Here is a 21137-nt window from a genome sequence, read left to right as displayed (position 1 = left end):
ATTAATGCATCTACATCTCAATTTCTAGTTGGACTTTGACTGCTTTATTAAAATGTATAAACAACTTTTTAATATATTTATTTATTTACTGTTTTTACTAGATATTGCAAGGATCTAGAATTGTAATTGAATGCTGAGATAGAGTGTTGGATTTGAGCAGGCAACATGCTGGGTTTTGCTATTTGCTGGAGCATGTAGCTACGCGATGGGTCTATTCTGGAGGAGGCAAGTGTTGGTGTCACTGTGAGTGGGTTCTCTTCTTTTCACTTTTCTTTTTTATGAAAGGATATTTTTCACTCTCTTCCTCAACTACAGTTTGATTCACTCAAACATCTTGCCATTAAATAATTATGATCTGGTAGAATAATTTAAGATGATATAAAAATATACGGGAGTGAGCAATGACTATTGCAATTTTTTTTCATGCTTGTAGTAGTATTATGTTACTTGTAATGTTTTGTGAAGGGTTGAATCTTGGACTTCCTCATAGCAAATTATTTGAGCTCATGATCTTGAGACTCCATGAACAAATTACTTGACTCACTTTCCTCCAAAACATTCTCATTGAATTTGATTAGCGAAACAAAATTTTTAATTTTTCATAAAAAAAATTGTGCTAATAATGATCTACTAGAAAAAAATTCATGTGGCAATAATTTCCATTTTCAATAAATTTATCTTCATCTCTTAACTTTAACAAATATAGTTTAATCTTATTCCAATTTTCACCCATTTCCATCTATTCGTTATATTTATCTGTGATAATTCATTGTTAGTCAAAAGGTTTAATAAATTCATTATTTCTTAAAGAGACATTCATGACTGATTAAAATGTACTTTTTTTTAATGAATTTTAAATAGTTTTGCAGCCTTTTACCTTTTACCATGCTCGCATGAAGGAAAACTGTAAAAAGAAGGAATTTTATTTACTTCACTATTCCTGCAAGGGATGATGGGTCATGGGACCCTGGATCTGAAGCGATAGACCAACAAATATGAATTGGGAGAATAAACAGAAGGCAGAGTGACTGAGAGAGCTCATCTTTCACAGTTTCCAATAAAACTCAAAAGACTTTGGTCAAAAAGCTTCCTTTTGATCACAAGAATGAGTGGGAAAAGAGTGCACAGCAACACCATGAAGTGACCAAGCTCACCAACACATCAGTTCTCATTCTTCAAACCATCCCCTTTGATTTCATACTCGGAGATGAAGGTAATACTTTTAACCAAATAAGAATTTATTTATATTCATTTGGTATTTTAAAATATATAAAATTAATAAACTTGCTTACTAACATTCACTCGGCTTGTGAAGGTTTATGAATAATTTATAATTAATTTATTTAAATCTTAATTATAATTATGTTTTATTAAGTATATCAAAAATAATCTGTTCCATATTCAATCAGATAAAAATTAACCTGTTCTGGAGTTTGAATGCAACATCATTTCATGCATAAACCAAACTGACGTAGGTGGAGCAGACAAGAGCCTCTGTTTTTTTTTTTTTGTGCTTGGGGAGAAGAACTGTCTCTCTACCATTATCGTTATTACGAGACAGGGAGATAACAGTTCTGTGGCTGCTCCAAAGCGAGAGAATAGGAGACCAGTACACAAATGTTCATGTCTTTAACTCAGCATAAAGTTTCAAAATTTTCAACCTTTTCCGCCTTCTCTTTCCTCTTTTCTTCTGCCTCATCCTGCTCTTTGCCTTTGATTGATGCTTTGAGAGCTTGTCCGTACACAAGCAGACTGCATCAACATTCTGAGATAGTTTATGTCATGCACTGCATTGTCTCACGTTTTTGTAGAGCAGACCTGTGTGGTAGCTCTTCTTCTACATTTTATTGGATCATGCAAAATTAATAAAAAAAAATATTGACAATATTCTTGCAGGATCATAAGCAAGCACAAAAAGAGACGGATTAGGCCAAATGAAGGTGCAGAAAGTGAAAGCGAGTAATCCCTGAAGTGGATGTAGAAAAGCAACACAACGCTATTGCAGCAGCCACGACAGAAAAAAAAAAAGGCTGAGAAAGAGAAACAGATGGTGAAATGAGAAGCACAACGAGAGCTCCTCATGCTCTGTATAAAGCTCGGTCACCACTACACTTTTCCTACAATCACAAGAATTCCTTGTTCTCACACAAGCTCTCCGCCATCTCAATACAACTCCACTCGACGACCCATTGAGGAGCAACAGGAGCTGGTGTTTATGAGGACTGGAGTGTGCGCAGTTCACCAGGCCCTCACTGCCGAGGTTGCCTCAGTCCTAAAGCATTCCCTCGACCTGGCCACGAGGAGAGGCCATGCCCAGGTCACACCCCTCCATGTTGCTGCCACCCTCATCAGCTCGTCTTCTGCCTCCTCTGACCTCCTTAGGAGAGCTTGCCTCAAGTCCCAGCCTCACCGTCCTGCCTTCCACCACCCTCTCCACTGCAGAGCTCTTGAGCTCTGCTTTAATGTGGCACTCAACAGGCTTCCCACCGCCACCTCTCCTTCCTCCGGCACTCTCTTACCTTCCCCTTCCTCCCTTTCCAACTCTCTCATTGCAGCCATCAAGAGGGCTCAGGCCAACCAGAGAAGAGGTTGCATTGAGCTTGAGCAGCAGCAGCAGCAGCTGCAGCAGCCTCTTTTGACCATCAAGGTAGGAATGGAGCAGCTAATGCTCTCTATTCTTGATGACCCCAGTGTGAGTAGGGTGATGAAGGAGGCTGGCTTCTCCAGCAGATGCGTCAAGAGCCATCTCGAGGAAGAGGCCTCTGCTTTGAGCCAATCCTCACTATTTCTGCTAGACACCGCCAAGGACCTCATCAACCGTGACTTCAAGCCATGGTTGAGTGAGGACCTGAGGGTGGTCATCGAAGTGATGCTTGGGCAGCAAGGGAGGAGGACCAACACTCTGGTGGTGGGTGACTCTGGCTCTTTGTTGGAGGGCCTTGTGGCTGAGCTGATGAGGAGGCTGGGGAGGAGTGAGATCCCAGATGAGCTCAGGCATGCCAGTTTCATAAATTTACAGTTCTCCTGTTCCCACCTCAGGCTCATGCACAAGGTTGATGTGGATGCGAAGGTATCAGATCTCAGAAGAACCATCAATTCTCTAGCATCACATAGAAATGGAATCATCATCTACGCTGGTGACTTGAGGTGGGCAGTGGATGAGGAAGCAAGAGATGGGGGTGAATTAAGCTTCAATCCTGTGGAACATATGATTGCAGAGATGGGCAAGCTCCTCTCTGAGTTCAATAGCAGCACTGAGAACAGGATGTGGCTATTGGCCACTGCAAGCTACAGCACATACCGGAAATGCCAAATAAGGCGGCCATCTCTTGACACCCTATGGGCCCTCCAAGCTGTTGTGGTTCCCTCAGGTTGGCTTGGCTTGGGCCTTCAAACTTCCAGGTGAGATATCATTGATTGAAATCCTAGTGTCCGTCAGCATGGATCCTTGTCTCCTGGTTTCAATCTTTGTTGTGGTTCCAAGTTTGAGAGAAGCATGTTTCAGTGACATGATAATAGGACCACCTTAGTTTCCTTTTGTGGAAGACAAAATACAAAACTTTCCTTTGCTTTGCCATACCCTTACACGACACATCACTTTCAGAAATCCAAAATTACACTTGCTTGTATGCTTAATCTAAAATTTAACAAAGCATGTATCATGTTAACATTTCAGTTAATTTGTTACTGCATCATGCAATTTTTAAATTCATTTCCATTTCATGATCTGATTGTAACAGAAGAACTAGATGGAATTAAAGCAGCTCCTCCTTTTTCATGTTTGCAGTGGCATTGACACAAGGCTGTCAAATTTTGGTCAGTTCCCAATTGAACTGCTTGAGTCAAGGATTTTAAGCTCTAAGGTAGAAGAGAAGCTCATTTGCTGCGATGAGTGCAAACTTAACCTAGAAAAAGAAGCATCAGTTTTCAAGTCAGAGACCCCATGCTGGCTGCAAGTCAACTCTGAGAGAAACCACAAGGTGAATTAGCACCGAAGTAACATTCTTTCCTTTTCTTCAAAAGCATATTTCTCTGCGATTAACATCTTTGCTGATTCTTTTTCTTTCAGGAAGCCTTGCAAGAATTGAGGAGGAAATGGAACAAGCTATGCGAAAGCCTCCATAGTAAGAATACCCATTTGTGCTCTCCATTCTTCAATCAAAGTGTCACCCACAAGAGCTACACCAAGTCTTTGTCCCATACCTGGTGGCCTAGCAAAGACTTCGTCAAACCACATTCAGTATCTATCTCTACCCCTATTTACAAGCTTAACAAGAGAAGCCCAACAATGAACTCATCTGAGGCAAGCTTCAATTCTCTTACAATGTCAACTAATCAGCAGAATAAGACCACTGTTGCTCTATCCGGCCCTTTGTTCTCAGATTCAGCAACATCAAAGGACCAGACAAGGCTACTGATGGCAGACCCAACAAATCTGCAACACCAATTGCAAGAGGAAATCCCTTGGCAATCAAACAACATTCCCTTGATCATGGAAGCCTTGCATGACTGCATTAGTGGTGTTAAGAAGGTCGTGACTCTGCTGATACAAGGGAGTGATCATATCGCGAAGAGAAGACTAGCATTGGTCATGGCTAGGTCCATCTTTGGCTCAACGGATAAGCTGATACATATTAAGCAAAATGATTCATGCTGTGAAACCATCATGGATGCCTTAAGAAAGGCACAAAAATGCATAATCTTGGTAGAGGATATGGATCAAATGAGTGATAATTTTGTCAAATCATTCACAGATTCCTTGAAAGGATCTTTTAAGGCCACGCTAGGTGATGAGGAAGCTAGTATAACTAATGCAATTTTCATTCTGACCACTTCCCAAGTGACCAAGTTTAAGAATGCCAATCACATCAAAAGTGTAGTGATGATGAAGCTTTGGGATGATGCATCATCATTCAGTGATTCGAAAAGGAAGACAGAAAATGATCTCGAGAGCAGATCAAAGAGGCTGCGAAAAGAGGAGCAAGTTTTTGATCTCAACTTGGAACCATATTCTGACATTGAGGAGATCCATGCTGTTCCTAGTGATCTAACACAGGAGACAGAATGCATCAGCTTCCATCTCCCACAAGAGTTGCTGAAATCCACTGTTCAGCTCACTTTAAACGCCGGGACTGGTCAGCACCAGGAATTCAAGTTCAATCTTCTCGCAAAGCTCCATCGAGCATTCGAGGAAGTGCAGCACGGAAAGGGCAGAAAGGGGCAACTCTTTGTCGACCAAGAAGTCACGGAGGAGTTAATGCAGGCCTCAGGCGTCTTCCTCGAGAGCTTCTTCGATAAGTGGGTGAGAGAGGTGTTCCAAGTCAGCTTACAAACTGTGCAAGAGGGCGGGAACTTGAGGTTGAGTTTGGAAGGTAAAGAGACCGACGTCGAAGCATTCGGTTTCATGGCTTCCGAACTACCAAATACGATAAAATGTGAGTGTAAGTAATCTTTTAGAACTCAGCATCTTGTAACATTTTCTTTTGGCAAAATTTTCCACTTTGATTAACAAATGTCATGTTACCGCATCCAAATCTCACTTTATGTGTGCATTTGATACTGCTTCTCCATTAATTCCCATCTTAAAAAGAATTCCCAACGCACTCTTCTTTATCCATACTTGATCCTTATTCCTTTATCAGCGGAAAGCATAAACTTTTTGACCGAGAAAACGATCCATCATTCAAATTTGTTCACGATCCTGATGTGACATAGAGAGTGGATCCTTGAAGAGCCCAACCCGGCCCAATTTGAACCCGAGAGAACGGCACACGGTTTCTTGTGCGGTTGGACTAGAACCTTCTTCTCGTTGCTATTTTGCGCCTGCGTGAGTTCGACGCAGGAAAAGAAGCGGAAGAGGACGAGATGTGCTTGGTGTTCGTGTGCGACGAGGAGGAGAGGGTGTTGGGGAGCTACCAAGCGCCGGGGAGCTGCCCCTTCTGCGGAGGCGCCGTCGTCGCCACCGACGTCGAGAGCGCGTGGAGGCTCTGCTTCCTCCCCGTCTACTTCCGCACCAAGCGCCGCTTCCACTGCGCCAGTCCGCTCTGCGCTCGCCGCTTGGTCGCCTACCGTCCTTAACCAACAGTGATCATGTGTACTGTAATCAAATTCCCCTGTTGATCTTGTAATTTAACTAGCAAATACTGCAAAATAATACTAGTAAGAAAAGAGCTCAAATTGCAGAAGAAAGCAATCCATTTTATTTCCGTACTTTTCCGGTTGAAATAAATGGTGCACACTGCCTTTCAAACGGGCCCAAGCCCAAGCCCAAGCCCAAATGATGATCCAGCCCAGAGCATATACCTTGTTGGGTAGATAATAAACGGAGTGGCTAGCGTTAGATCCATCCCACGTCTTCCGCTTCGCTTCTCGCTCCCTTCGACCTTCGTTCCATCTCCGGCGATTCAGATCTCCACCGGAGGCCACTAGCAATTTCGTGCACAAGCCGTACGATCGCCGGATCTCGCTATTTTACTGCCTGGTTCCGTTGTCCTCCGTTCCGACCCCCTTGTTCGAACACAGATCTAGGGTTTTTGAGGGATTGCCTGTCGAAGTAGGCGTCGGTGCGAAGATGGAGAAGTCGTGTTCGATGCTGATCCACTTCGACAAGGGATCTCCGGCTATGGCGAACGAGATCAAGGAGGCTCTCGAGGGCAACGACGTGGAGGCCAAGATCGACGCCCTCAAGAAGGCTATCATGCTACTGCTCAACGGTGAATCCCTTCCCCAGCTATTCATCACCATCGTCCGCTATGTCCTACCCTCCGAGGACCACACCGTGCAGAAACTGTTGCTCCTCTACTTGGAGATTATCGACAAGACGGACGCCCGTGGCCGCGTGCTTCCGGAGATGATCCTCATCTGTCAGAATCTTCGCAACAACCTGCAGCACCCGAACGAGTACATCCGCGGCGTCACGCTCCGTTTCCTCTGCCGCCTGTCTGAGCCTGAGATCCTGGAGCCGCTCGTCCCCTCTGTCCTTACCAACCTCGAGCATCGCCACTCCTTCATCCGCCGCCATGCGCTCCTAGCCATCGCTGCCATCTACCGCCTACCGACTGGGGAGCAGCTGCTCCCCGATGCACCTGAGCTGGTCGAGAAGGTCCTGTCGTCCGAGCAGGACCTCTCTGCCCGACGAAATGCTTTCCTTATGCTTGCCTCGTGTGCCCAGCCTCGAGCGGTTGCTTACCTCTTGTCCCAAGCTGACCACGTGGCCAACTGGGGTGACCTCCTCCAGATGGCTGCGCTGGATCTCATCCGCAAGGTCTGCCGTTCTAACTCAGGAGAGAAGGGTAAGTACATTAAGATCATCATCTCCCTCCTCAGTTGCCCCTCTGAAGCAGTAGTCTACGAGTGTGCCTGCACCCTTGTGTCCTTGTCATCGGCCCCCACAGCTATCCGTGCTGCTGCCAATACCTACTGCCAGCTTCTCCAATCGCAGAGTGACAACAATGTGAAACTCATTGTGCTTGAGCGTCTCAACGAGCTCAAGACGTCACACAGGGAAATCATGGTGGAGATGATCATGGATGTGCTCCGTGCACTGTCGAGTCCAAATCTTGACATCAAGCGCAAGACTTTGGACATTGCTCTCGAACTGATCACCTCAAGGAACATCGACGAGGTGGTTCTCACGCTCAAGAAAGAGGTTGTCAAGACTCAGAGCACTGAACTCGAGAAGAATGGGGAGTACCGACAGATGCTAGTGCAGGCCATCCATTCGTGCGCAATCAAGTTCCCTCAGGTTGCTAGTACAGTCGTTCATTTGTTGATGGATTTCCTTGGTGATTCTAATGTGGCTTCTGCTATCGATGTGGTCCTCTTTGTGAGAGAAATAATTGAGACAAACCCTAAGCTCAGGGTTTCAGTAATCACTAGGTTGCTTGACACGTTTTATCAGATTCGTGCTGCAAGGGTCTGCTCGTGTGCCCTTTGGATCATTGGTGAGTACTGCCTTTCACTTTCGGAGGTGGAGAGTGGAATTGTGACAATTAAGCAGTGCCTTGGAGACATTCCCTTCTACACTGCCACTGAGGAAGGGGAGACAGCTGATGCTTCAAAGAAACTGCAGCAGGTTTCTTCTGTTACTGTCTCTTCTAAGCGGCCTGTGGTGCTTGCAGATGGCACATATGCAACACAAAGTGCTGCCTCTGAAACTGCTTTCTCTGCTCCAACAGCTCTTCCAGGATCTTTGGCTTCGCCTGGAAATCTTAGGGCGTTGATCTTGTCTGGCGACTTCTTTGTAGGAGCAGTTATTGCTTCTACGTTGACGAAGCTGGTATTGAGATTGGAGGAGGTCCAACCATCAAAGACTGAAGCAAATAGAGCATGCACCGATGCATTGCTAATCATGACTTCTATGTTGCAGTTGGGAAAATCATCATTTCTTCCACACCCAATTGATAATGATTCTTATGACAGGATTGTGTTGTGCATAAGATTGCTCTGCAACACTGGTGACGATGTGAGAAAAATATGGTTGCAGTCATGTCGCCAGAGTTTTGCAGCAATGCTTGCAGAGAAGCAATTTCGAGAAATTGAGGAGATTAAAGCTAAGGCCCAAATTTCCTATGCCCAGCCTGATGATCTTATTGATTTCTATCATTTGAAGAGTCGCAAGGTAATCACTTCAACTATATTTGTCTTGATTAATTTGCTCGATTCACAACTAATGATCATATATATTTCTTCATTTGTTTACATTCCATATTCAAGATTTCTTATAAACTTGTAAAATTTTAAGCTTAAACTAAGCCCATGAATCAAGGAAGTGTTTAAATTTTCATTTATTTGAATTGAATTTCTCTCTTGTTATTCTTGTTCAAATATTCAAAGAAAACAAAAGAGATAATAAAGGGATCACCATGCTTCTCGTTATATCATCAAGTAGCATTAGTCTCAACTATTTGGAATCAACTACATCAATCGTCTCCCTCCATTGAATTATATACAAGGCCATTTTACTCATATTAGTCAAATCTCTTAAATGAATTTTAATTGTATTACTAGTTTTTATTCATATCGTTATTATCCTCCTCTTCCCATAACATCTTTAAGTATAATTGATTCATCTTGTCTTGTCATAGAAATAATTGGTTGGCTTTGCATGTGTCTATCTTATCTTAATCTATTTTCTCTTATCATCTGATGGAGCTTACACCTACTTACTCATAGTAGTAGTAGTTCTTATGTTACCTTTTTCACTAATACACATATCCATCCTAGTATTCTCATCTATCTCTGTTACTTTTCCATAATTTATTGCAAATAAACTGAGTTCTATGGAATTTTTCTATTAGCCTAAGAAACAATCAATGACCAGACAAGATTATAGAAGTTCTTTTCATTTTACTGAACAAGATGATTATGAACAAGCTTGATACTTGGTTTGATAACATCTTATTTATGTTGTTCGATATATTAAAACAAGCTACACAAACAAGCTTCAACACTAGTGAGCTCAACTTTTTAGTGTTCATGAATAAAGCCTGTGAAATTATTAGAGATGTACTTTGTCTAAAGTTCAATTGTGATTTTTTTTTAATCTTTAATTCAAATACATCAAAAATATACATTATATAATACATATCTTGCAAATTCTATAATTTTACAAGTATTTTGAAAATATCAACAACCAAAAAATAATAAATTTTCATTTATTAGATAATTATTTTAACTAAATTTTAGGTACAATAATGTCTCCAGTTGACCTCAATAAGAATTTCAATAAACAAGTTTACACTGGCTTGGTATGATTGATAAGTTCCTTAAACCGTGTACTTGAACATCCCTGAGTTTCGTTCATTTGTCACTAATATCCAAAGTACTCTTTAGTATGTGCATTACACTCTATTTTTCACTTGTCTGGTTCGTTGCTGCACTTAGGATGGCCTTTAGATTGGAGGTTGGCATGCAAAGGTTGTTTATTGTTAACAAAGATTATGATCATAACTTCTTATTAGTGTTGTTTCATTTAGTTGTCTTTGACCATGTGAAAATTTGAAATTTCTTTTATTATTTTGTTAGCATATATGTTCTTATATGCTGACAGTCCAAGTGTACATGATTGATTAATTGACTTTGGCTTATTGTTCCATGAGAAAGTATGAGTTTGTGTTTATGCTTCAAAGTTTTTGGTCATTGATTAAGTGATTTTTGCACGTTGCAGTTACATGAGAAAGTATGAACTTTAAGTCACTCCCAATTTATTGAATTGTAGATGCATGCTGAATGAGCTTTTCATCTTGAATTGGACCTAAAATGCTTGTCACTTAATTGAAAATATTATTATTTGAAAAGTTTTGATCTCAATATTTCCTACATTTATGAATTCTTCTTGGTTTTCTTGGAAGAACTTAATATTTGTCAAAGTTGTCTTAATTTGAGAAATAAGAACAGTTAGCATTTTTCTGTTTATCTGCACAATCTGTTAGCTATACAATTTTCAAATATAACAAGCATGCAAACCCACAAAATTCTGGTCCAGTGATCATCATTCACAGCCAAACATTTGGCATATCTTAATTGAGAAATTAGTCATTTTAGGTAAATCCTTTGCTAAAATTGTTGAAACTATTGCTTTGTAAATTGCTTTTGGTCGCTTGTTCTCCTGATTCTTTACTTGTAGTATTAGAGGGGGTTTTTTTGTTGCTGGAGATTTCAGATTTATTCTATCCCAAAAAAAGAACACTGGAAGTCATTTATTAGTTACTATGGTCTAATTTCTAACTTGTTGCTAAAACCATGAGATGCCTGAAGCATCACTTTGTCTTCTGTTCTACTGATTGATGTGTACAGGGCATGAGTCAGCTTGAGTTAGAAGACGAGGTTCAGGATGACTTAAAACGTGCAACTGGAGAATTTATGAAAGATGGAGATGATGCAAATAAGTTGAACAGAATCCTTCAACTCACTGGATTTAGTGATCCTGTCTATGCTGAGGCTTATGTGACGGTTCATCATTATGATATTGTCCTCGATGTCACTGTGATTAATCGAACAAAGGAAACCCTTCAGAACCTGTGTTTGGAATTAGCAACTATGGGGGACCTCAAGCTTGTAGACCGGCCTCAAAATTATACTCTAGCCCCAGAGTCAAGCAAGCAAATCAGAGCTAATATAAAAGTTTCTTCAACGGAAACAGGAGTAATATTTGGCAATATTGTATACGAGACTTCAAATGTGCATGAGAGAACTGTTGTGGTCCTCAATGACATCCACATTGATATCATGGACTACATATCTCCTGCTACCTGTGCTGATGTGACATTCAAGAATATGTGGGCGGAATTTGAGTGGGAAAACAAGGTATTGTTTCTTGTCTCTCCAAGTCGATGATATATCTACTGTTATAATTTTAAATGCATTTATTGACATTTTCAAGATACAGATTTTTTTTTCTTATTTAATATTCTCAATGATTATATCTTATTTCACTGTTAGGGAGTAGGGACACATTTGTTGTTACTCATTTTGTGAGAACAATTGCAACTATCAAATTATATCACATAGCTCGTTGCATGTTGTATACTGAAATTTTCAGTGATTTACTCAATGAAATTTTGGCCTCAAGGGTTTTCAATTCTCGTATTGATGGGAAGAGGCTAAAATTATTTAGATTAGGTAATTTTTTCATGATGTTGTCCACCCTAATGCAAAAATGTAATGTCAAAAGGGAAATGTTTTTCCTAACCTTCGTGTTTTGAGATTGAAGTTGCAACATTCTTTTTGGTTTTAGTTTAATGCATGCAATGTGATTGTATATTATCTGACAATTTGGTCCAGAATATGTCGGTCAGGTCTGTCTAATGGTGCATGCCAAGTTCTTTATTTTCTGCTTGTGTTGGCATTTGAACAAATTATTGTAAATTACAGGTTGCAGTGAACACAATATTACAAGATGAAAAGGAGTTTTTGAATCACATTATCAAGTCAACCAACATGAAGTGCCTCACACCACCGTAATGTTCTCAAACTCGAACCATTTGTTACTGATATTCCCTACACGCGACATATCTTTTACTCTTTTTTTTTTTAAAATTTAAATCTGTTTCAGATCTGCTCTAGATGGGGAGTGTGGGTTCCTTGCCGCAAATCTGTACGCAAAGAGTGTTTTTGGAGAGGATGCTTTGGTCAACATAAGCCTTGAGAAGCAGGCTGATGGGAAGCTGAGTGGTTACATCAGGATCCGAAGCAAGACGCAAGGCATTGCCCTCAGTCTGGGAGATAAAATCACCCTCAAACAGAAGGGCAGCAGTAATTAATGGGCGCGTTCACTAAGCCCTCTCATGTTTGATCCCATTTCTATGAATACTTTCGTGGCTATGTTGGTTTTATGAGCGGTTTTCCTGTTCCCTACAATGTCCCTCCTCGGTGGTAGTATCAGCAGGAGCAACATTCTCTCTTGGCACTGCTTGTAGTGAAAATGTATACACAGATTTGGTATTATGCTTGTTCCATCGAAAGCCCCTAGATCGACTATTTAATAAAACATTGCAATCGTATGTTTGTCATTACTCTGTTGGAACTTAGCCACAGGCCTCTTGCCACTGGCCACAAGATTCATAATCTCTCCAGCTTAATAGTTATTTCGGCTAAAACCCGCCATCTCATATTAGGGCTGTAAAAACAGCCGAGCTAAGTTTGTTTAATAAGTTAATGAGTCAAATTGAATTTAAATTAAATCAAGTATTGTTTAAGTTTAATTTAGTTTTTTTAATATAAATTTAAGTTTGATTCAAATTTAATTTATTTAGATTTAGATGTTATTGAATTTTCAATTCAAGTTTATTTGATTGTATATTTTAAACTTATTCGAAGTTGATAATATAAATTTATTTATTTTTTAAAAAAATATATTTTTATTTATTTAATATGTTAATAAAATTTTTATTAAAGGTATTTATGAATATTGTTCAAGATGATTTTGGAGTTAAACATTTGGTTAAAATTGAACCAATCAAATTGAATTTGATAAAATTGAATTAATAAAATTGAATTAATTATTTTTTATATAAACAAAATTAAAATTTTAAATAAAAATTTAATAATAAATTTAAAAACATTAATATTCTTTTAATTTTTTTATTATTTAATAAAAATTGATTTAATCAAAATTTGAAATTCATAATCGAAACGGAACCATATAACTTAAATAATCAATATTTTTTTTAAAAAAAAAACTAAACTTGTCAATAGACAGAATTGAATTTTCAATATGACTTTTGTTATAATTAGAAAAAGAAATATGAAAAATAGAGTGTCAATCAAGAACAATTGCTTTATCGATAATTTTCATCATAATTAATTGTTATTGCAATCAATCAATATGTATATATATATGATTGAAAATCAATTGTGATAGAAACGTGATAATTTTCATCGTTAGTGTTTAAATGTCTTTATCATTAGTCTTAATCCTCGATATAGTCCCTTTAATCACATTGCTGCCTAGAGGTGGGCAAAATTTTAGTTCAATCAAAATAATTGATAAATTAATTCAAAAATTCAATTCCATCTACTCAGAAAAAAAGTTTACTTTTTCTATAAAAATATTAATTATTTCAAATAAATCAGTTCCGTTTCGATTATAAATTTTAAAAATAACTCATCAAATTATTTTTTATTAAATAATAAAAATATTAAAGTTTAAAAAATTCTTTTTATTAAATTGATTAAAACTTTTTAATTAAAAAACCTTAATATTTTTTATTTTTAAAAAATAATGAATTCAGTTATCAATCGAATTAATTAATTTTTTATTAGTTCAGTTTGTTCGATTTTAATAATATCGATCAATTCCGTTGGTAAAAAAATAGTTTGTTCAATTTTAACAAATTCGATTTGGTTAGTTCAGTTTTAATTGAATGCTCACTTCTGATACGATGGAATCTCTGAGCTGCCCTGTGGCTACCACGTAGGTACTACGTGGCCTTAGAGAAAGAAATTAGATAGTCAAAAGGATCAAAGATTGTCATGTAAAAACTCTGAATCATTATCAGAGGTCATCTACGACCTCTTCTTAGTTACGAGTCTCGGCCTCAGGTTCTAACCTCGACATCCACTCGGCCTCAAACGCCGACCTCTTTTAGTCTTGAGGCTTAGTCTTAGGTTCTAACTTTGATATACACTCACCCTCAAGCGCCGACCTCTTTTCAATTATAGGTCTCGGCCTCAGGTTCCGACCTTGACATCCACTCGGCCTCAAGGCCTAATCTCTTTTTAGTTTTGGGTCTCGGCCTTAGGTTCGGACCTCGACATCCACTCGGCCTAACGCGCTGACCTCTTTTTAATCTTGAGTCTCGACATCAGGTTCTAACGTCGACATTCACTCGACCCTCAGGAGCCGACCTCATTTTAGTCTCGGATCTCGGCCTCATATATAACTCAGGCTAACAAAACTGATTTACCTGCAAGATCAGAAAACCCTAATACTATTAATTTCTCCCCAAGAAATAGGAAGATATCTCGAAAGACACACACAAATTGGAATGAGTATATCGGAACAGAAATACTCGTTTTAGGATTTTTCTAAATTGGAATGGGTATTGCAGAGCATATCTTAATATAGGGCATCCACAATTCTATAAAGGTTTGCCCATACCCATGGGTATACGTATGTATATATCAACCTTAATTTTTTTAAGTCCTTAAATTTTTTCTCATGTAAAATCCTAACTTGAGCGTTGGAATGACTTACTGAGATCCACTTTGGTGCCATTCTAAATCTTTTTTTTGATATTTTTTAAATTCCTTTGTCTTATCCGGTGGTTATCTTCGAGTGCTATGCATGTCAACAGCCCGTTGGTCGGTGGCTTGATCATCTACGGTATGTTGGCCGGAACAACTCCATTATTGTTGGTACTGAAGCACCACTTCAAACCCAAATTTTGATATATGGCTAAGGTTAAAGTTAGTCTTGTTGTAATCTAACAAAGTTATGTCAAGTGTAGATGCAGGTTACTTGATAGAGGGTGAAGTTATATTTGGGAATCTGACATATGCTAAGTCCTAGCAAGGCTAGACGATACAAGTCTTAGTTGGGGAGCCAAGGAAGTAAATCTTAGTTGGGAACTAAGTGCATCAAGTCCAAGTGAAGTCAATTGAGACATGAATCTTAATAACTCATGATGAGTCAGTTGACAGTTGAACATCTAGTTAAGATAAATATGAGTAACTTTTAATTCAATAGTATATTCATTAGGCATAACCAATGTAAGGAAATAAGTTTTGACGGTTTCAGGTGATTCCGAAGGAAGTCTAGACGATTGATTAGGGATAGCTCTCGACTAATGAAGTTATGAGGTACCAAGCGACCGGAGCGAGGAGCGGGGCAATTACAACTTCTAGGCGACCAAACGACTTCCAGGCGATCGATAGTGATGAGATATCTAGTGATCCGGACAAGTCGGTCAAGATAAGATTTGATCAAGCTCTAGGCAACTAGAGGGTGTCCAGTCGACCAAAGACTGCAGACCACATTGTCTATCAGATAGAATTGGTAGCCATGACAATAACTTTCGGACGACTGAAGAGGTTCCAACCGACTGAGGACTTTCCATGTCAATGTCGACAATAACTTAATAAAAGGAACTTGAGGCAGAGGTTTTGATGTCATTCTTCTTCATCTCGTTACTCTGCTCGTGTTGTGCTCCCCGATCCACTATGACGAAGCGCTACGACTCTGTACCTAACTTCAATCGGTAACTCTTGTAATTCAACAAAAGATCGAGATTAAGCGGATCAAGAGTGAAGGAGTTTAATTTAATTTTATTAGCTCATAAAATTTATAATATTATTTATTTCTTTTCTTCGATTTGATCCTACAATTATTATCTCATTCTCTTATTTTTCATATTTAGAAGAGGAAGATGAGGTTAGGGTCAACAAAAGATTCTCCCAGCACCGCACTGAATTCTTGAAGAAAGCCAACGAATGTGAGAACTTCATCGTAATAGAGTCTTCCCTGAAAACAAGTTTACAATGATAGTAATTACATACATATACTACAAGAAAGCTAATGTTGTTGTGTAAGAGTGGTTTTGATACTCTTAATTAGCTCGATCGAGATATATGATTTTATGTCAATTAACACATAAAATAATTTTTGATAAATAAGTTTTAAACAAGGAATAAGGTCATGAAGTTGTGGATTTAAGGCATGATGGTATTCAGCGGAAAGTCAGGAATTTAATGCACTTGGATTGAGTCTAGATGATCAATCATAGATGAAAGCACACGTAAAAAGATATTAATCTAGTGTAGATCTTTATACTGTCTGATCATACCTAATAACTCTTCATTTTTTAATTTATTTTGATGATTTATAAAATTTTTTTATAGGATTGAATGAATTATCTCCAGAATTAATTGAATCGTAAACGAGTACATAAATTATAAAAAAAAATTTAAAAAGTAGAAAAGAAGGTAGCCAGCCAGCTGAAATCCAGTTTTGATCATCAAAATTTCAATTTAACCAAATTTCTTCTTCAGCAAAAGGTATAATTCGTTACTTCACTAGTCCTACACAGTCGGCATCACTACTATATTTGAGAAGGTAACCAAACTCCAATTTAATATCGAACGATTATTTGATTAAATTGAAATTTTGATCAACCCCTTTATAGTTTTATGTGCACGTACATACATGTAAACAAAATATTTCAATTTGACTTTTGTTATAAATGGAAAAAAAATATGGAAAATCTAGTGTCAATCAAGAATAATTACTTTATTGGTAATTTTCATCCTTAATTGATTGTTATTGTAATCGATCAATAATGTATATATGATTGTTAACGAGATTGGACTGATAATTCTCATATATCTCTTTTCTTTTCAGATTCGACGATGATGATGCCGATTAGGAAGAGGAAGACAAGCTTGGGCCGGCAAAAGATTGAGATCAAGCGGATCGAAAGCGAAGTGGCTCGTCAAGTGTGCTTCTCCAAGCCCCGCGCCGGACTTTACAAAAAGGCCAACGAGCTCTCCGTCCTCTGCGAGGCTCACCTTGCCGTCGTCGTCTTCTCCCCCGCCGGCAAGCCCTTCTTCTTCGGCCACCCCTCGGTTGACTCTGTGCTCGACCGCTTCCTCTCCCCGTCCGGCCACCTTACTCCTCCTCCCTCGTTCCACGACCCCCGAGCGATGACCGCCGCCGCCTCACTGGTCCCCGAGCTCGACTGGCAGTACGCGGAGCTCGCTGAGCGGCTGGAGGGAGAGCGGCGGAGGAAGGAGGCGCTAGAGGCCGCGCTTCGGGCGCAAAGGGGTGACTTCGCCGGGCTCATGCAGTCCAGCCTGGAGGAGTTGGGCATGGCGGAGCTGGAGAGGCTGCAGGCGGCGCTCGAGAGGTTGCGCTGGGACGCAGCGAGGTGGGTGGACCAGCTGGTGATCGAGGCTCAGATGAGGAGCCTAACGGAGGCCAGCGAAGATGGCAGTGTCGGCGGCAGCGGCGGAGCATATCTTGGAGGAGGATTCATTTGGCAGATTGTGGTTATTGAACAGGTTTGTTTTGCTTTTATGCATTATTGCAGGTTTGTTTTGCAATATGCATTATTGCTGGATTATAATTATATTTGATATTTGACATGATCAGAATGGTTTATATATGCTACTCATGACGGCTCAGTCGCCTCTGATCATCGACATCTGTGTATGATAGCTACAAGTATTTTCAAATGGAGATCGACTTAATTAATGTCAAGATTACAATCTTTTAAAAGAAAAAAAGTAATATGAAGTTACACATGCAAAATAATCAAGCATGATAGTGTTGGTGATCTGGAGGTTAGTGTCGATATTTCTACCGCATAAGAAAAATTTGAGACTTGATCAAAATATATAACATGTGATATTCTAACTAGAAAAAAGTCGAATCGCCTCTTCAATTCAGATCTAATATAAAAAAAAAGTTAGAAATTAGATTGTCTCTTTCTAATTCAGATTTGTTATAGAAAAAAATCGAATCATCTTTTTCTAACTCAGTTTCGTTACAAAAAGAAATCGGATCATCTCTTTCTAACTTAGATACATTAAAAAAAATCGGATCATCTTCCAACAACTTAGATTAATTAAATCATACCATCTTTAATGTTCTAGATCTAGTATGAAAAAAAACTCAGAATCTCAAGAGGGAATTCAGAAATCATACCATCTTTATGATAGCAGTTACAATAGGGATAATATGAAAGATTGTATCAGTAATTATAATTATGACAACAATTACAAAACTTAAATTAAGATTACCTTAGTTACACACATTTATATAAAAAAATATATAATTATTGATTACGTATTTGAATAATTGAAGGATGAAGGAGGTGACTTTTCTTTTATCTTTGAAAATTATGAAGGGTACTTCATCTGAAAAGACTTGAACAGTTAGAAGTTGATGAAAAGTTAGAAGTAGATGAAAAGATACACTCATTGAAAGAAAACTTTCAAGATAAGTTAAAGGTATTTTATCAGAATATGTCATCTTTGAAATTATAGCAATAATTTATATTCTCTGTTTCATTTATCCATTCTACTCTGATTTCAGTGTAGGAGAAGCAACATCAAAGTGCATCTTGATCCCTTTTAACATCTAACTAAATCTTTTCAAGAATAGTCGATTAGTCCTTCAATCGAGTCTTTCAATTCCTACCGACTCCTTTATTTAGTTTATTCGTTGTCTTTTTATTTTAGATATGATATTACCATATCATTTTTAAAAGTCAATCTTTTCAAAGATTTAATCCACCACGTACTCAAATCGAAAACCGTTGGTATATGAAATTCAGCCATGAATAATGCATCTGATGTTGATTGCACACATATATACTTTGTACAGCATGTCTGTTTAATTTAATTTTCTTTACATCTAGTTTTATATATGTCTGTTTTCCTGGTTCAACGGTTGCTCTTAAAGCAAATTGTAAATGTACGATCAATGTCTGATCCTGCTGTATCAATATTCAGTTGCAGGCTGTATATGCAGTTTTCTGTTTGCGTTATATCTCTTTGTTTATTCACGTAAATGTCGTGTTTAGATTGGGACTTGGGAAAGGCATTTGGACCTCAAATTGGCCGTTTGGTTACGGTAATTTTTAAACGTCTCCAATGGCCTTTCTCTTGATTACAAACGTGTGAGGGATATTTTTGCAAGGTATACACATGTATAGGGGATAAAGAAGTCAAGCCGGTCGTGAGTTATTCAGGTCACAATTCGAAACAAAAATAATTCAAGTTCATTCGTTTAGAGGTTTGCAAACATGTTCGTTAAGATCGTGAATATATATTCGACAAGAATATATATATATATATATATATAATTAAATATTATATGAATTATAAATATTATAGGTTAACAAGTTGAGTTCGTTTAATTTTTAAACGAGTTATTTACAAACCGAACTCGAGCCGTTCAAGAACTATTTAATCTCATTACGAGTTGAACTTGCATTTAAGAATTAAAGTTCGAATCGAACTCAAGCCGAGTTCGAACTTAGAGAAAAATGAACTGAACCAAACTTGTGAACCAAACTTGAGCCTCTTACTATTCAGACTGAGTTCAACGCGATTTGATTACACCCTTAGGTATAGCTCGCAAGCACTTGAAAGAATGAAGGTTGACTATTCATGCCAGAATTCGCTTGAAAACCCCCAGTTGCTTATTGTTGTTGAGAACTCACTCCTACATTTGCACATTTGCACGGAGAAGTTTAAAGTTAATATACAGCTTGTTCAATAAATGAAAAATAAAAAAGATGATTGATCTACTATTACTAGTAATAAGGAGTTGTCGAGTCAATGTCCTATTCCGTCGTAGTCAACTACAGCTTCTTGATTTACTTTCTTACATATGGTCGTAAGATCGACTGTCTGAAGCCACTATAGGACAGCGGATTCTACTTTTTTGTTGAAGAAAAGGAGTTGCAATATTTATTAATAAAAATATTACTTATTATAAGAAGAATCATATAAGTAGAGTTGCCGCTAAATAACCATGATATATATATACACACACTAGTTTTGGTTGGTGAAAATTAGGGCAATAATCCAATATTAATCCAAGTTAGCGAACGAAGAAATTTTAATAACATTATATAATCAAATTAACTATTTTTAAAAATAAAAATATTAAAGCTTTAGATAAAATTTAATCAGTTTAATAATAATTTAAAAAACATTAATATTCTTTTAATGTTTTATTATTTAATAAAAATTGATTTAATCATATTTTGGAATTCATAATAGAAACGGACCCGATCATATAACTTAAATAATCAATATTAAAAAAAACTTCTGAATAGACAGAACTGAATTTTCAGTCGAATCGAAATTTCTAAACCCAAGATGATTTTATGTGCCATATTAATTTGACTTTTGTTATAAATGGAAAAAATCAATGAAAAATTGAGTGTCAACAATTACTTTATTGATAATTTCCATCATTAACTTAGTGATATTCATATAAGATAATCGAGTAAAGTCGAATCAAATCGAACTTAAAATGAATCAAATCATTGAAATAATTATTTAATTTTGACTTAATTTAAGCTTGAATTAGTTCAAATTTAACTTAAATTTAGTTTAATTTATTTAAATATTATCAAAATTTTAATTTAAATTAACTTATTTGATTATCTAAAATTTTTATATTTTAAATTTATTTGATTGATTATCAAGTTTGATAATATAAATTTATTTATTAATTTCAAAAGTTATTTTTGTTTATTTAATATGTTAATAAAAATTTTATTGATAAATATAATTCAGAAATATTATTCATGAATATTAATAAACTGAACACGTATATACTTAAATTTATTAGTTTAGTTTAATGAATTATTCAAACTCATTATTTAAGTAATTTTGTATATATTAAATAAATATAAACAAACTTTGACCAAATGAAATATCAAACTTTTCACGAATATTCAATTTATTTACAGTACTTTATCTCAGATGAATGAACTATATACTATTTGCTCTTTGCTACTACATTTCATGATCTATGATTTATCACTGAAACATTGATTGTTGAAGTATATTGGCATTGGTATCATTTGATAACTAAACCGGAGGTCCCTTTGGTTGGTTTAATGGCATTCAAGAAAGATGGCCTGTTATTCACAATTCTGTCGTATATATTTTTCAAG

The 21137-nt window shown here is 37.5% G+C and overlaps 4 protein-coding genes across 4 annotated transcripts; all 4 read left to right on the top strand.

The window, feature by feature from the left end:
• Positions 1-2080: 2080 nt before the first annotated feature.
• LOC141811884 (protein SMAX1-LIKE 4-like) lies at positions 2081-5449 on the top strand. Its single transcript, XM_074699958.1, has 3 exons — positions 2081-3402; positions 3788-3980; positions 4070-5449. Exons 1-3 carry the CDS (start codon positions 2081-2083, stop codon positions 5447-5449), a joined length of 2895 nt encoding a protein of 964 aa, XP_074556059.1.
• A 350-nt stretch (positions 5450-5799) lies between these two features.
• On the top strand, positions 5800-6159 carry LOC141848507 (uncharacterized). Its single transcript, XM_074736541.1, has one exon. It carries the CDS (start codon positions 5866-5868, stop codon positions 6076-6078), a length of 213 nt encoding a protein of 70 aa, XP_074592642.1. The 5' UTR covers positions 5800-5865; the 3' UTR covers positions 6079-6159.
• A 132-nt stretch (positions 6160-6291) lies between these two features.
• On the top strand, positions 6292-12515 carry LOC141848506 (coatomer subunit beta-1-like). The gene is made up of 4 exons (XM_074736540.1): positions 6292-8620; positions 10798-11307; positions 11875-11960; positions 12056-12515. The coding sequence occupies exons 1-4, from the start codon at positions 6572-6574 to the stop codon at positions 12261-12263; spliced, it is 2853 nt and encodes a 950-aa protein (XP_074592641.1). The 5' UTR covers positions 6292-6571; the 3' UTR covers positions 12264-12515.
• Positions 12516-16808: 4293 nt separating this feature from the next.
• On the top strand, positions 16809-17653 carry LOC141811550 (agamous-like MADS-box protein AGL61). Its single transcript, XM_074699572.1, has 2 exons — positions 16809-17499; positions 17591-17653. Exons 1-2 carry the CDS (start codon positions 16849-16851, stop codon positions 17651-17653), a joined length of 714 nt encoding a protein of 237 aa, XP_074555673.1. The 5' UTR covers positions 16809-16848.
• Positions 17654-21137: the final 3484 nt, after the last annotated feature.

This window comes from Curcuma longa, chromosome 17 (genome assembly GCF_044706935.1).
Source record: "Curcuma longa cultivar G26 ecotype Majalengka, Jawa Barat chromosome 17, ITB_CL_G26_1.1, whole genome shotgun sequence".
Classification (NCBI taxonomy): Eukaryota; Viridiplantae; Streptophyta; class Magnoliopsida; order Zingiberales; family Zingiberaceae; genus Curcuma; species Curcuma longa.
Note: the sequence above shows the minus strand (reverse complement) of the source record. Positions and strands in the feature narration are given on the sequence as shown.

What these genes read in the sequence shown, in the direction of transcription:
- LOC141811884 (XM_074699958.1), top strand. Translation starts at nt 2,081, where the DNA reads ATGCTCTGTATAAAGCTCGGTCACCACTACACTTTTCCTACAATCACA. An exon ending in TTGGGCCTTCAAACTTCCAG is followed by an intron (nt 3,403 to 3,787) that starts GTGAGATATCAT and finishes TCATGTTTGCAG; the next exon opens with TGGCATTGACACAAGGCTGT. An exon ending in ACTCTGAGAGAAACCACAAG is followed by an intron (nt 3,981 to 4,069) that starts GTGAATTAGCAC and finishes TTTTTCTTTCAG; the next exon opens with GAAGCCTTGCAAGAATTGAG.
- LOC141848507 (XM_074736541.1), top strand. Translation starts at nt 5,866, where the DNA reads ATGTGCTTGGTGTTCGTGTGCGACGAGGAGGAGAGGGTGTTGGGGAGC.
- LOC141848506 (XM_074736540.1), top strand. Translation starts at nt 6,572, where the DNA reads ATGGAGAAGTCGTGTTCGATGCTGATCCACTTCGACAAGGGATCTCCG. An exon ending in ATCATTTGAAGAGTCGCAAG is followed by an intron (nt 8,621 to 10,797) that starts GTAATCACTTCA and finishes TGATGTGTACAG; the next exon opens with GGCATGAGTCAGCTTGAGTT. An exon ending in ATGAAGTGCCTCACACCACC is followed by an intron (nt 11,961 to 12,055) that starts GTAATGTTCTCA and finishes AATCTGTTTCAG; the next exon opens with ATCTGCTCTAGATGGGGAGT.
- LOC141811550 (XM_074699572.1), top strand. Translation starts at nt 16,849, where the DNA reads ATGATGATGCCGATTAGGAAGAGGAAGACAAGCTTGGGCCGGCAAAAG. An exon ending in AGATTGTGGTTATTGAACAG is followed by an intron (nt 17,500 to 17,590) that starts GTTTGTTTTGCT and finishes TGACATGATCAG; the next exon opens with AATGGTTTATATATGCTACT.